The 14,414-nt window shown below is 41.7% G+C and overlaps 1 protein-coding gene across 8 annotated transcripts in view; it reads right to left on the bottom strand.

Moving 5' to 3' along the window:
- Positions 1 to 14,414, bottom strand: part of LOC122845366 (glutamate receptor 1-like) — a 94,254-nt gene that overhangs the window by 32,722 nt on the left and 47,118 nt on the right. For all 8 annotated transcript variants that reach the window (XR_006373022.1, XR_006373021.1, XR_006373020.1 and 5 more), the window contains 3 exons: positions 4,532 to 4,747; positions 3,703 to 3,826; positions 3,442 to 3,583 (listed from right to left, as the gene is read on the bottom strand). Coding sequence is in view for 4 of the 8 variants with exons in the window: in XM_044141605.1 (XP_043997540.1) it covers positions 3,442 to 3,583; positions 3,703 to 3,826; positions 4,532 to 4,747 (482 nt within the window). In the remaining 4 variants the exon portion in view is untranslated. The remainder of the gene's footprint in view (positions 1 to 3,441; positions 3,584 to 3,702; positions 3,827 to 4,531; positions 4,748 to 14,414) is intronic.

Genomic DNA, 14,414 nt, shown 5'->3' with positions numbered 1-14,414 from the left:
TTTTTCTTCCGTCAACCGGAATGCGGCTCATCACATGAGCTCACCCACAAAAGTGGTATCAAAGCGTATGCTCGATCCCGGGAGGGGAGCTATTACTTTTGGTGGGATTTGGAGTTACCATGGCGACGTAAAAAGCAAAAAACGACCCCAAAATCACTAACGAGCTCACCAGGTGCAAGTCTCGTCGTCAAGGGGACGAGGCAACCAGTAAATCCTGAAAATACCCTATTTTTGAGGATTGTCTGTGTCGTCATACCTTTATGTAGAAACGCCATTCAAACTTCATTTTGTAGATACGTCCGTGATCTCTTTTAAAGTGAAGAGAGCACGTCAATATGTATTATGGTTTGTCCACAACTTCTTTCTAAGCGACCCAAAGTTTTTGATTTTTGGAAAAATCAGAGTGTGAAGGCCGCTCCGCTAGAGTGAGAGTCAGAGCGACATTTTGACCCCAAATCATTTTTTAACTCGCCCTCACGCTCACAAATATTGCATGATTGGTATCAAACTTGGTCATGACATTGATACGCGTGCCTGCTCCGGTCAAATGTTTTCAAAAATTATCTAGCGCTTACAGTTTTCTCTCCAGGTGCTTCAGAGCAAAGTCATGCGCCAGGGTAGCAGACAGATCTCACTGATTCACTTCCATGTATTTCTGAAAATTTCAGACCTTGGCACACACTTTTTTATCTCATCGCTGTTAATACTGTTAGTGAGGTAGAGATATGAATGGCGGGACTATGTGAGACGACAAATAGCCCTCTCATATGCTTAAAACGGTTTTCGAATATGTATTACGGTTCCCGAACGGAAACAGTTTTTTGCAATGCTTTTTATAGTCAAACTGGCTGGCTCAAACAGAGAATTGTCTCCCCTGGATGTCTCACTCACAGCTGGCAGAGAGGATTATTTACTATGGCAACGGAACCCAGAGCAGGGAGAGCTGCTGAGGACTACAACACGATCACTGTAGTTCTAACTAGTAGTTCAGTTAAAACAGAGGAGGACTGAGCTGGCCTTTAGAAAACTTGCTGCTATGGGCTGTATATAACTAATTTAACCCTGTCACTGTTACACATGGGATGAGTTTAGCCCTTTGAAATGAAGCTTACTGAAAATTTCAAAATAAAAGCCCTTGAAAATTTTTACATCAGGTCATTGCTTTTTGAGCGTTATATGACTGATTTAATCCAATGACTGTTACACATGGGATGACTTTGACCCTTTCAAATGAAGCTTAACAAAATTTCAAAATAAAAGCCTTGGGAATTTTTACATCATGTAATTGCTCTTTGGCTTTATGTGACTGGTTTATCCAAAGCACTCTTACACATTGGATTAGTGTGGGCATTTAATATGAAGCTTACTGCAAATTTCAAAATAAAAGCCTCAAAATGCCCCTCTGGACAGTGCACCGCCAGAGGCGGTGCAGTGATATCATTCTGCATTATCTGTTTATCCGAGGTTAGGGAACTGCCTTGCGCAGCAAGGCAGTTCATTAGCATTAGCCTTTTAGCTTAAATAAGCTATTTTCTATTTTTCAGACTTATTAGCCATGTTTAGTATACTTAATGGAGTAAGTAAATGACAGTAAACATTCTAATGATACCCCACATGCTACTGAAAGTATTTATGCTTACATTAGCATATTTGCTCATTTTAGCTAATACACTTACTTTATCATACTGAATGTTGCATGTCCAGCTTACTTAACATTCTTGTGATTCTCCACATGCTATTGATTACATTGCAGCTTTCTTTAGCATTGATGCAAATTCTTAGCATCAGAACGCTGGGTCCAAACCGACGGGCACACTTTGGCAGGCCCCAGTTAAATTTCTTCAGGAATTTTCTAGTTTATAATAATTCTTTAGTTCTTCTTCCTTGACCGTTAATACAGCGCAAATGGCTGGGTCAACCCCTACAAAAGTGGTATCAAAACGTGCGGCTTGATCCCGGCATTGGAGCTATTATTTCTGGTGGGATTCTGAGTTAATATGGCGAAAAAAAAGCAAAATACCACCGCCAGAAAATCAGCTCCATTAGTGTGTATTGCGCCATGACGGCGATTTTTAAATCACCCTCACGGCCACAAATATCGCCCTATTGGTATGAAACTCGGTCATGACATTGATACCCATGTCTGCTCCGGACAAATCAGTTCGGAATTTTTGTAACGCTTTTGGTTTTCTGTCAATGTGCTTCAGAGTACAGTCATGCATTTTCTCTATAAACACAGAATTGTCTGCAGCAAAACACACAGCCGGATGAGTCATCGGAGCTGGCAGATGAGTCATGACCATTAATTACCATAGCAAAGTCCCCAGGTCGGAGACTGTCTCAGAGACCCCGTCTGGTGCATAACTCGTGATTGGTTGAGAGAGGATTAGGAGGGAGGTCATTGGAAGAGCTCAGCAGCACAACGTGTTCAGCTGCGTTCAACAGAAGTCGGGGAGAGCACCAGTGAACTGCAACGCTCTCAATGTTTTGCAAGTGAATTGCAACGCTCTCAATGTTTTCCTATGGGATTTAAACTCATTGTTTTTTCTAATAGGCCTGCAACGTTTTCACACTCTCCGGGAGCTGGTGAGTAACGAACTGACTGGGTTTAGTTTAATAAAGTTAGGCTGAATCATTTATTTGACTGGTTTATCCACAGCACTGTTGCAGATTGAATTAGTGAGCCATTTAAGATGAAGCTTACTGAAAATTTCAAAATAAAAGCCTCAATATCACCCTCAAGTTAGTGCACTGCTGCAGGTGGTGCAATAATAGTATTCTGCATTATCTCTTTTTTCAGGTTGGGGAACTGCCTTGCAAAACAAGGCAGTTCATTAGCATTAGCCTTTTAGCTTAAATAAGCTATTACCTATATTTCTGACTTATTAGCCATGTTTAGTATACTGAATGGAGTAAGTGAATTACAGACATGCTGGTGATGCCCCACATGCTACTGACAGCATTCACGCTAACATTAGCATTTTGGCTATTTTTAGCTGATATATTTACTTTATCATACTGAATGGTGCAAATCCATGTTAGTGAAGATGCTTGTGACTTACCACACACTATTGACTACTATTTAGCTAAGCTTAGGTGGTTCATTAGCATTAGCCTTTTAACTTAAATAAGCTATTACCTATTTTTTTTACTTATTAGCCATGTTTAGTATACTGAATGGAGTAAGAGAATTACAGACAACATGATCAGGCACCATGTCACATGCAATCAAACGTTTCATGAATGCAAGTGTGTGTGTCTACATCAGAAACTGATGTGTAAAGAGGTGGTGGTTTAATCACAGCTCAGCTCTGACAAAAAGTCTCCCAGACATTTTGCTTTAGACAGGCAGCTTTGTGCATAAAAATACTGGGTATATGATCTTTTGTCTACGTATGTATCAATTATCACACAATTCATTTTTATACCATTCAGTCTTACCTGGGGGAGATGTCACAGCCCTGCTGCATGAAGGCCCCAAGTGAGAACCAGAGAGAATTAAAGATCCCAAAGTCGTTAGTGTGTTCAGGAGTTTCTTTATCTTTCTGCTGGTTCATGTTCTGATTCTGAGCCTGAGAGTAACCTGAAAAGAGAAAATGATGACAAAAACTGACTAATTAAACTTTGATTATTGAAGTGAGGAGAATCACAACATGGGAGCGGTTTTATGAGGTGGTGATGATGTTGAAAATGGTGGGAGACCTGGAGAGTGAGGGTCTTCTGAGTATGAAGTGGGAGGAGCTCGTTGAGATGCTGAAGCTGGAACATATTCATCTTCTTCATCTGACTCTTCACCTTGCCACTCATAGGGACTGAAACGACTCACCTGCAAAAAGTTAAGAGGATTATCAGACAAACTGATTCAAGAACGATGGAAAATAAAAAAATATGTAGGGAAATATGAAAGCAGATAACCTAGTCTGCTACAGTTAAGACCTAAATTATTCATGCCCTTGGTATATTTATATTGAAAATTATTTACATTTAACTAATTAGTTTGTTTCTGATAGGAAATGAGACTGACACCTGTCAAAGAAAACAATGTCAATGGAGAATCCAGTTTTAAAAGAATAACTAAAACATAAATACAACTTTCTCAATATTAAAACAAATATATATTTCCTGGTGAAGCAATCAAACCTATATTAAAAGCACAGACTATTTTTTTCCTTCCACAAAGTCTCTGTATAATTTAATTTGGTGATGTAAATCTAAACCTTCTAGAAGTATATTAGTAGCATACATTTGCTCAATATGTCCTATGTGTGTTGGTGTGTTGGGAGCGTGTGTGTTTATTTTGAAAATAGCTCAATGTCAATTTGGCATTGTGCCATTTTAAGTTAAATTCTTGACAATTCTAATTTTCCTAAATATTTACTCAATAACTAGTTGCTTCCAAACATAGGGTGAATTTTGCTGACAGTACATTAGCTCATTCTAGTTTTTACAAATATTGAATACTTTGTGTTTTGACATATTTGATTAGAAACAAGTCTACATTAACAAACATTTCTGAACCCTGTCATCATACCAGAAAGAGCACCACACTGACTCCAATATAGGCGAAAACAATGCACATCCAGATCTCATAGGCCAGCGGGTCAAGAAAGGAGAAAACGCCTGGCTTGGACTTGGTTGGTTTCTTGATCATGATGGAGATTCCCAGAGACATGAAGGGTTTGGTGAAGTCAATGTCTTGCTCTCGGACGAGAGTGATTGTCAGAGGGGCGACGGCCATATCTGCCTTCTGCAGGAGGACACAGACAGGAGATGGCATCCAATGGAGGAGGTCTTTGTTTGGTAAAAATGATGAACATGTCTGTTGCTGAAGCTAACAGACATGTTCACTGACTCATAATGAAAACAGCTGTAGAGCTGTCACTGTTGATGTGAGCATGAACCTCAAAACAGGTGCTTTTTAAAACACTTGACCTAACTTACAAAAGCAATTTCTTTGTTCCAGTGAAAACATGTCAAAGCAACACCTTCCTTGTACATATGTCATAGCCCTCATGCTTGCCTTATTTTGAATGTTTTCTTTGATACTGTCCACATGTTCTGTCATGAAAAAAAGCATTTGCATAAAATTAAAAATCTGCAACAAAACTGTATAAGTAAGAATGTTATTTATTTTTTTACTTATACACTGGCATTGTGGGACCCAATACCAGTGTGGGCATTGGGTCCTATAATACTGAGTGGGACCCCATGCCTTAATTCACTCAGTTTACCATCATTATATAACCCTGTGTAATAACGTCATTTGCTTTTGACACCAGACTAACTTGCTGACTTGAAGACCCAGTGTCAGTCATATTAAAGACAAAAAATGGACAAGAAATACTACAGCTGATAGTTTAATCTAGTTTTCTTAAGAACCAATAATATGCCTTTTAACAAAAAGCAACATGAATTTTTTTCAACTTATGGTTTAAGCCAGTATTGGCTATGGTTGTGCCTTGTATTGGCTTTGTGCCAATACAAGGCACAAAGCGGGCTGTTTATGTAAGTTGTGAAAAATTTACTGTCTTATTATTACCTACTGAGAACAAGAAAGGCCTAGCTTATAAAAAAAAAATTTTCAGATCTAAAGCTATAGCCAATACTTCTGATAGCAAATACATTTACAGTTAGGGCCAGAAATATTTGGACAGTAACACAATTTTCGCGAGTTGGGCTCTGCAGGCCACCGCATTGGATTTGAAATGAAACCTCTACAACAGAATTCAAGTGCAGGTTGTAACGTTTACTTTAAAGGGTTGAACAAAAACATCTGACAGAAAATGTAGGAATTGTACACATTTCTTTACAAAAACTCCACATTTTAGGAGCTCAAAAGTAATTGGACAAATAAACATAACCCAAACAAAATATATTCTTTTCAATATTTTGTTGCGAATCCTTTGGAGGCAATCACTGCCTTAAGTCTGGAACCCATGGACATCACCAAACGCTGGGTTTCCTCCTTCTTAATGCTTTGCCAGGCCTTTACAGCCGCAGCCTTCAGGTCATGCTTGTTTGTGGGTCTTTCCGTATGAAGTCTGGATTTGAGCAAGTGAAATGCATGCTCAATTGGGTTAAGATCTGGTGATTGACTTGGCCATTGCAGAATGTTCCACTTTTTTGCACTCATGAACTCCTGGGTAGCTTTGGCTGTATGCTTGGGGTCATTGTCCATCTGTACTGTGAAGCGCCGTCCGATCAACTTTGCAGCATTTGGCTGAATCTGGGCTGAAAGTATATCCCGGTACACTTCAGAATTCATCCGGCTACTCTTGTCTGCTGTTATGTCATCAATAAACACAAGTGACCCAGTGCCATTGAAAGCCATGCATGCCCATGCCATCACGTTGCCTCCACCATGTTTTACAGAGGATGTGGTGTGCCTTGGATCATGTGCCGTTCCTTTCTTCTCCAAACTTTTTTCTTCCCATCATTCTGGTACAGGTTGATCTTTGTCTCATCTGTCCATAGAATACTTTTCCAGTACTGGGCTGGCTTCTTGAGGTGTTTTTCGGCAAATTTAATTCTGGCCTGTCTATTTTTGGAATTGATGAATGGTTTGCATCTAGATGTGAACCCTTTGTATTTACTTTCATGGAGTCTTCTCTTTACTGTTGACTTAGAGACAGATACACCTACTTCCCTGAGAGTGTTCTGGACTTCAGTTGATGTTGTGAACGGGTTCTTCTTCACCAAAGAAAGTATGCGGCGATCATCCACCACCGTAGTCTTCCGTGGACGCCCAGGCCTTTTTGAGTTCCCAAGCTCACCAGTGAATTCCTTTTTTCTCAGGATGTACCCGACTGTTGATTTTGCTACTCCAAGCATGTCTGCTATCTCTCTGATGGATTTTTTCTTTTTTTTCAGCCTCAGGATGTTCTGCTTCACCCCAATTGAGAGTTCCTTTGACCACATGTTGTCTGGTCACAGCAACAGCTTCCAAATGCAAGACCACACACCTGGAATCAACCCTAGACCTTTTAACTACTTAATTGATTACAGGTTAACGAGGGAGACGCCTTCTAAGTTAATTGCAGCCCTTAGAGTCCATTATCCAATTACTTTTGGTCCCTTGAAAAAGAGGAGGCTATGCATTACAGAGCTATGATTCCTAAACCCTTTCTCCGATTTGGATGTGGAAACTCTCATATTGCAGCTGGGAGTGTGCACTTTCAGCCCATATTATATATATGATTGTATATCTGAACATGTTTTTGTAAACAGCTAAAATAACAAACCTTATGTCACTGTCCAAATATTTCTGGCCCTAACTGTATACCATACCATACCAACTTTATTTATGAAGCACTTTATACACCGACAGGACCAAAGTGCTATACACAATCATATAATACAATGCGATTATAAAACAGAAAAGATTGAAAAATAAAATACATACAGACACAATAAAACTAAATGAAACCTCTCAGATTGTGCCAAAAGCCAAAGAAAAAAGATGGGTCTTAAGAAGGGGCTTAAAAACAACGAGTGAAGAGGCCTGACATATGCCCAAAGGAAGATCATTCCATAGCTTGGGAGCTGCCACAGAAAAAGCACGGTCCCCTCTGAGCTTGGACTTTGTCTTTGGTACCTTCAGAAACAGCTGATCTGCTGACATGAGGGAACGGGAGGGTGTGTAAGAATGCAACAGCTCAGACAAAAAAAAGGATTTTAAAATGAATCCTAAAATGTAATGGTAACCAGTGTAAGGAAGCTAAAATAGGAGAAATATGGTAAAATTTTTGTGTACCTGTTAAAAGACGTGCTGCAGCATTCTGTACCCTCTGAAGCTGGGAAATATATAAATCACTGACTCCAGTGAGGTGCGGTCAGGGGAGGCAGGTGAGGCAGTGCCTCACCAGCCATCATGGAAAGAAAGAAAATATATAATCATAAAGTAATTTAAATTGTTATATTCATCCGGTGGTTTGTACTAAAAAATATTTATTTTTCATGTAGCTTCACCAATTTCGATTTTTATTTGTTCAAAATCGCTGAATTTTCTTATTTTCCCATTCAAATGCTTGGAAGCGATGCCGGTGAGGCAGCGAGCTCTGCCTCACCTTGGATTGCGCAACCCCTGGCTCTGCGCTGGCTGCTAAGCGGAGAGAGCATGTTGCTGTACGGCGTCAATAAAATGATTTAAACAAATTTAATATGTGAACTTATTTCCAATAATTTAGCTTATGTATATAATGTGCAGTGCTTTTTGTCACCAACTGTGTTTGTGTAACGTGTTTTGTGTAATGAGCGATTATAAACGGCAGAGAACAGGTTCGAGGTGAGGCAGGCAGTTCTCTTGCCTCATGGCAGGGGGTGCTCAAGATCCCAGACGTTCGTCTTGTTCACTCCTCAACTGCCGAGTAAGTGACAGCGAGCTAGGCTAAACGATTCGGGAAGCAAGTCAAGTGCAGCGATAGATTATAATAGAGATAGTGATTTTTTTCCTCTCGCTTATCCCGACTTTCGACATGGATCATCCATGTAAGACGGTAATAACATAACATAATAACATTTATTTTGTCTTGTTTTTTAAGGAAATCTGTGTTTTGTGAGCTACAGTTTGTATGTGTAAGGATGCAGAAGTGAAACATAACCTGTAAACTACTGTCAATCTATGCATCTATTTGCAAATCTGATTCTGATGACGTCAGTGCCTCACCAGCTATGAACCTCACCGCACGTCACTGACTGACTCCTATGTAAACTGCACTACAGTAATTTAGCTGTGTGGTCAAAAATGCATGGATCACTGTTTCAAAGTGCTGTCTGGAGAGAATAGGTTTTACTTTGGCTAGCTGCCTTAAGTGGAAAAAACTGGATTTTACAACAGCTTTAATTTGTGATTCCAGTTTAAGACCAGCATCCATCTTAACCCCTAAATTTGTAATAACTGGCTTGAAATACTGGGCCAAAGAGACAAGATTGGTCAGTGAATCTAAAGTGGATCTGCCAAATATCACTATCACTACATCTATCTTATCTTCATTAAGTTTCAAGAAATTTAGGGCCACCCAGGCCTTTAAATCTTCCAGACATAAAAACAGAGACCAAAGAGAGATGGAGTATGCATTCTTTAGTGGTAAATATATCTGTGTGTCATCTGCATAACAATGAAAAATTATCCCATATTTTCTAAAAAATTATTTATAATTGTTATGTGCTTTTGGGCACATTATAAGTATTTTTGTTTATTTTTTTCTTCCAGATTGTTTTGTATTGACTTTAGTTGAATGACTTTTTGTTTAATATACTTTGGAGATTTGATAATTCCTTTTTGTAATTAACTTGGTCTCGTTAATTTGTGGCACTGTAGGACAGCCTACAGTTAGGGCCAGAAATATTTGGACAGTGACATAAGGTTTGTTATTTTAGCTGTTTACAAAAACATGTTCAGATATACAATCATATATATAATATGGGCTGAAAGTGCACACTCCCAGCTGCAATATGAGAGTTTCCACATCCAAATCGGAGAAAGGGTTTAGGAATCATAGCTCTGTAATGCATAGCCTCCTCTTTTTCAAGGGACCAAAAGTAATTGGATAATGGACTCTAAGGGCTGCAATTAACTTAGAAGGCGTCTCCCTCGTTAACCTGTAATCAATTAAGTAGTTAAAAGGTCTAGGGTTGATTCCAGGTGTGTGGTCTTGCATTTGGAAGCTGTTGCTGTGACCAGACAACATGTGGTCAAAGGAACTCTCAATTGGGGTGAAGCAGAACATCCTGAGGCTGAAAAAAAAGAAAAAATCCATCAGAGAGATAGCAGACATGCTTGGAGTAGCAAAATCAACAGTCGGGTACATCCTGAGAAAAAAGGAATTCACTGGTGAGCTTGGGAACTCAAAAAGGCCTGGGCGTCCACGGAAGACTACGGTGGTGGATGATCGCCGCATACTTTCTTTGGTGAAGAAGAACCCGTTCACAACATCAACTGAAGTCCAGAACACTCTCAGGGAAGTAGGTGTATCTGTCTCTAAGTCAACAGTAAAGAGAAGACTCCATGAAAGTAAATACAAAGGGTTCACATCTAGATGCAAACCATTCATCAATTCCAAAAATAGACAGGCCAGAATTAAATTTGCCGAAAAACACCTCAAGAAGCCAGCCCAGTACTGGAAAAGTATTCTATGGACAGATGAGACAAAGATCAACCTGTACCAGAATGATGGGAAGAAAAAAGTTTGGAGAAGAAAGGGAACGGCACATGATCCAAGGCACACCACATCCTCTGTAAAACATGGTGGAGGCAACGTGATGGCATGGGCATGCATGGCTTTCAATGGCACTGGGTCACTTGTGTTTATTGATGACATAACAGCAGACAAGAGTAGCCGGATGAATTCTGAAGTGTACCGGGATATACTTTCAGCCCAGATTCAGCCAAATGCTGCAAAGTTGATCGGACGGCGCTTCACAGTACAGATGGACAATGACCCCAAGCATACAGCCAAAGCTACCCAGGAGTTCATGAGTGCAAAAAAGTGGAACATTCTGCAATGGCCAAGTCAATCACCAGATCTTAACCCAATTGAGCATGCATTTCACTTGCTCAAATCCAGACTTCATACGGAAAGACCCACAAACAAGCATGACCTGAAGGCTGCGGCTGTAAAGGCCTGGCAAAGCATTAAGAAGGAGGAAACCCAGCGTTTGGTGATGTCCATGGGTTCCAGACTTAAGGCAGTGATTGCCTCCAAAGGATTCGCAACAAAATATTGAAAAGAATATATTTTGTTTGGGTTATGTTTATTTGTCCAATTACTTTTGAGCTCCTAAAATGTGGAGTTTTTGTAAAGAAATGTGTACAATTCCTACATTTTCTGTCAGATGTTTTTGTTCAACCCTTTAAATTAAACGTTACAACCTGCACTTGAATTCTGTTGTAGAGGTTTCATTTCAAATCCAATGCGGTGGCCTGCAGAGCCCAACTCGCGAAAATTGTGTTACTGTCCAAATATTTCTGGCCCTAACTGTATAAATAGGCTGGGTTTTGACATGTTTGGGTTGTCCCTACAGTCCTTCAGCTCGCTCCACCACCACCACCAAGGATGCGTCTTGATGTGGTGTGTGCACATCCCCAGTAGCTGCAGACTGCAGCTGACGTCTCCAGCCTGTCTTGCTGTATTTTTGTTAGCCTTTGTTTCTTCGCCTGTTGTGTTCCGGGGTTCCTTGTTTTCCTTGAGAGTCTAGGTTCTGCTACTCACCATCTTGCCACCAGATAGCACCAAACTCACCTCTCTCTGGAGTGGTGTGTCCTCATCCTGCGCACCTGAGATCAATCTGCTCGTCAGGCAAGGTGTACAAGAGGAGCTGACTGCCACCACTCTGATGCCTGAGTGTTAGCCAGCAACGGTACCTCTGAGCCCCTAGAGCTAGTCTCTATTTCTTCTCGTTGACCGAACTAGTAGTGATTTTCTTCGTTGTTTCCTGTCTCCAGGTTGTTTACCTGATAAGTCCTGGACTCGCCCGACTCACCGCATCTATTGATCGCAAGTTCCTCCTGGATCTCCCCATTGGAGTCGACCCGCTTCTCTGATTCCGTTCGGCCTGAACCTACCTGTCCGTCCCCCGACGCCCTCCTTCATTACCGTCTGGATTTCTGTGGCTAAGCGCAGTACCTCCAGGACCACAAGGAAACTAGGACCCCGATCCCCGCAGTTACCCTCCAAATACAACAATCGCCTGCTCACAAGTAAGATTGTTCCAATTCTCTGACAGCAATTCGATTACCCACACCCTGTGAACTCACCATCATCTTGCTGTGTCCCTCGTAGCGTGCTGACACTCCGAGAGCCCTTCCCCCCTGGACAAGACCCGTCATTCCCGCTCCCTTTTCTAGAGCTGTTCTAATAAACTCATTCATATATTTTATTGCTCTCCTGAGTCGTGTTCTGCATGTGGGCTAGAAATATAGACCCCAATATGACAGAACACTCAGGCCAACAAACAAGTCCAGCAGACGTGATCAGGAGAACGTTATCCGAACAGCACAACTTTCTCCAATCACACGAAGCAGCTTTAAGAGAGCTTAGCGCCCGACAAGCCGAGACTAACGAGCAGTTAGCTGAATTTGTTAATTATCTCAAACCTTCCGTTTCTCAGGAGGCTCCGTCAGACCCAGCTCCAGTTCCGGCTCCGGTCCAGCCCACGTTTTCCGAGGTTTGACCACCACTGCCTGAGAGATTTTCCAGAGACCAGAGCCAATGTAAAGGTTTTTTAATGCAATGTTCTATAATTTTCAACCACTCCCCTCAGAGTTTCCTTCAAGATGGATCTAAAATCGCTTATGTTTTGTCCCTGTTATCCGGGCGGGCCTTAGACTGGGCCCAGGCCCGATTTCCCTCACCCTCAAATTACAACTGCTTGTTTGATGAGTTTTTGAAAGAGTTCCGACAAGTTTTCAATCAAGACGCTGATAAATCTTTCAACTCACGCCAGGTCATGGGGATTAAACAGGGCCAATGCACAGTAGCAGATTTTGCTATAGACTTCAGAATAAGAGCGGCAGCAACAAATTGGAATGCTGCCGCATTGAAGAGCATTTATTTCAATGCTCTTAACGAGGGTTTAAAAGATGAACTGGCTGTACTAGATGAACCAGAGACTTTGGAAGAACTAATCAGCCTAACTATCCGACTTGATAATAGGATCCGGTCTCGTAATAGGGCGAGGAGACAGAGAGACCCACCAGTTCAGTTTCAGGGAGGCATGCCAGCGATTTCTCCACCACAGGCTTCTCAGGACCCTGAACCCATGCAGGTGGGTCGGACACATCTCTCTCCTGAGGAGCGTCAGAGACGAATCTCCTCTCGTCTCTGTCTGTCTTGTGGCTCCCCAGGACATTTCCTCGCCCAATGCCCAGTCCGTTTAAACTCCCGGGTACACCAGTAGAAGTGAGGGAGCTGGCGGACCACCTACAGAGAAAAGATTCTCCTCGCCTGTCACTACCTACTACTTTGATCTGTAAAAATCAGTCATTCCCGTTGTCTGCTCTGGTTGACTCAGGTTGTGAGCAAAATCTGATAGATAGTACGTTAGTTCAGCAAATGTCAATTGAGACCGAGCCACTCTCAATCCCTCTTCGAGTCACTGCCATTGATGGAAACACCTTACCCCAAATAACTCATCAGACCAGACCATTACACCTAATCATTTCTGGAAATCATAGTGAACTCACCTCTTTTGTTGTTTTTCCCATGGCCAACTCTCCCATCATCCTCGGTTTTAAATGGCTCCAGGAACATAATCCCCACATCAACTGGGCTGATAGACTTGTCGAATCCTGGTCCACCTCCTGTCATTTGTCTTGTCTCCACTCAGCCGTTCCCCCAGGTCCGCCATCGGCAAAACTGCAGGAGGCAGATCCGCCCGACCTATCGATCATCCCACCTGAATATCATGACCTAGCTCCAGTATTCAGTAAGTCCAAGGCTCTTTCATTACCTCCACATCGACCATATGATTGTGCCATAGATCTCCTACCCGGTGCGCCACTACCCACAAGCCGTCTTTATAACATTTCTCGACCAGAGAGAGAAACCATGGAGAAATATATTAAGGAATCTCTGGCAGCCGACATAATTCGCCCATCCTCCTCTCCTCTGGGAGCAGGATTTTTTTTTGTTTGTAAAAAGGATGGTTCACTAAGACCCTGCATTGATTACAGAGGGTTAAATAACATAACAGTTAAGAATAAGTACCCCTTGCCTCTGTTATCCTCTGCCTTTGAACCTGTTCATGGTGCAACAGTTTTTTCAAAACTTGACTTGAGAAATGCTTACCATTTACTCCGTATTAGAAAGGGAGATGAATGGAAGGCGGCATTTAAGACACCAATAGGTCACTTTGAATACCTGGTGATGCCGTTTGGATTGTCTAATGCACCAGCCTTCTTCCAGGCCCTCGTAAACGACGTGTTGAGGGATTTTCTAAATGTGTTTGTATTTGTTTATCTGGATGATATTTTGATTTACTCCAAGACTCTAGAAGAACACAAGCATCATGTTCGCCAGGTCCTACAACGTCTTTTGGAGAACAAATTGTACGTCAAAGCTGAGAAATGTGAGTTTCACCAATCATCAGTGTCATTTCTTGGATTCATACTTGGGGGTGGACAGGTAAGACCCACAGAGGAAAAGATTCGAGCGGTATTGGAATGGCCGACCCCCCAAACCCGTAAACAGCTCCAGCGCTTCCTGGGTTTTGCCAACTTCTACCGCCGATTCATTCGTAATTGCAGTCAAACCGCCCTACCGCTAACTGCCCTCACCTCTACTAAGATTCCCTTCAGTTGGATCCCAGAGGCAGAAGCTGCCTTTACTCAACTCAAGAACCTTTTTGCTAATGCCCCCATACTCATTCAGCCAGACCCTTCCAAACAGTTCATTGTTGAGGTTGATGCCTCAGAC

The sequence above is a fragment of the Gambusia affinis genome, linkage group LG15 (genome assembly GCF_019740435.1).
Source record: "Gambusia affinis linkage group LG15, SWU_Gaff_1.0, whole genome shotgun sequence".
Lineage (NCBI taxonomy): Eukaryota > Metazoa > Chordata > Actinopteri > Cyprinodontiformes > Poeciliidae > Gambusia > Gambusia affinis.
This window is presented reverse-complemented; position numbering and strand designations above follow the sequence as displayed.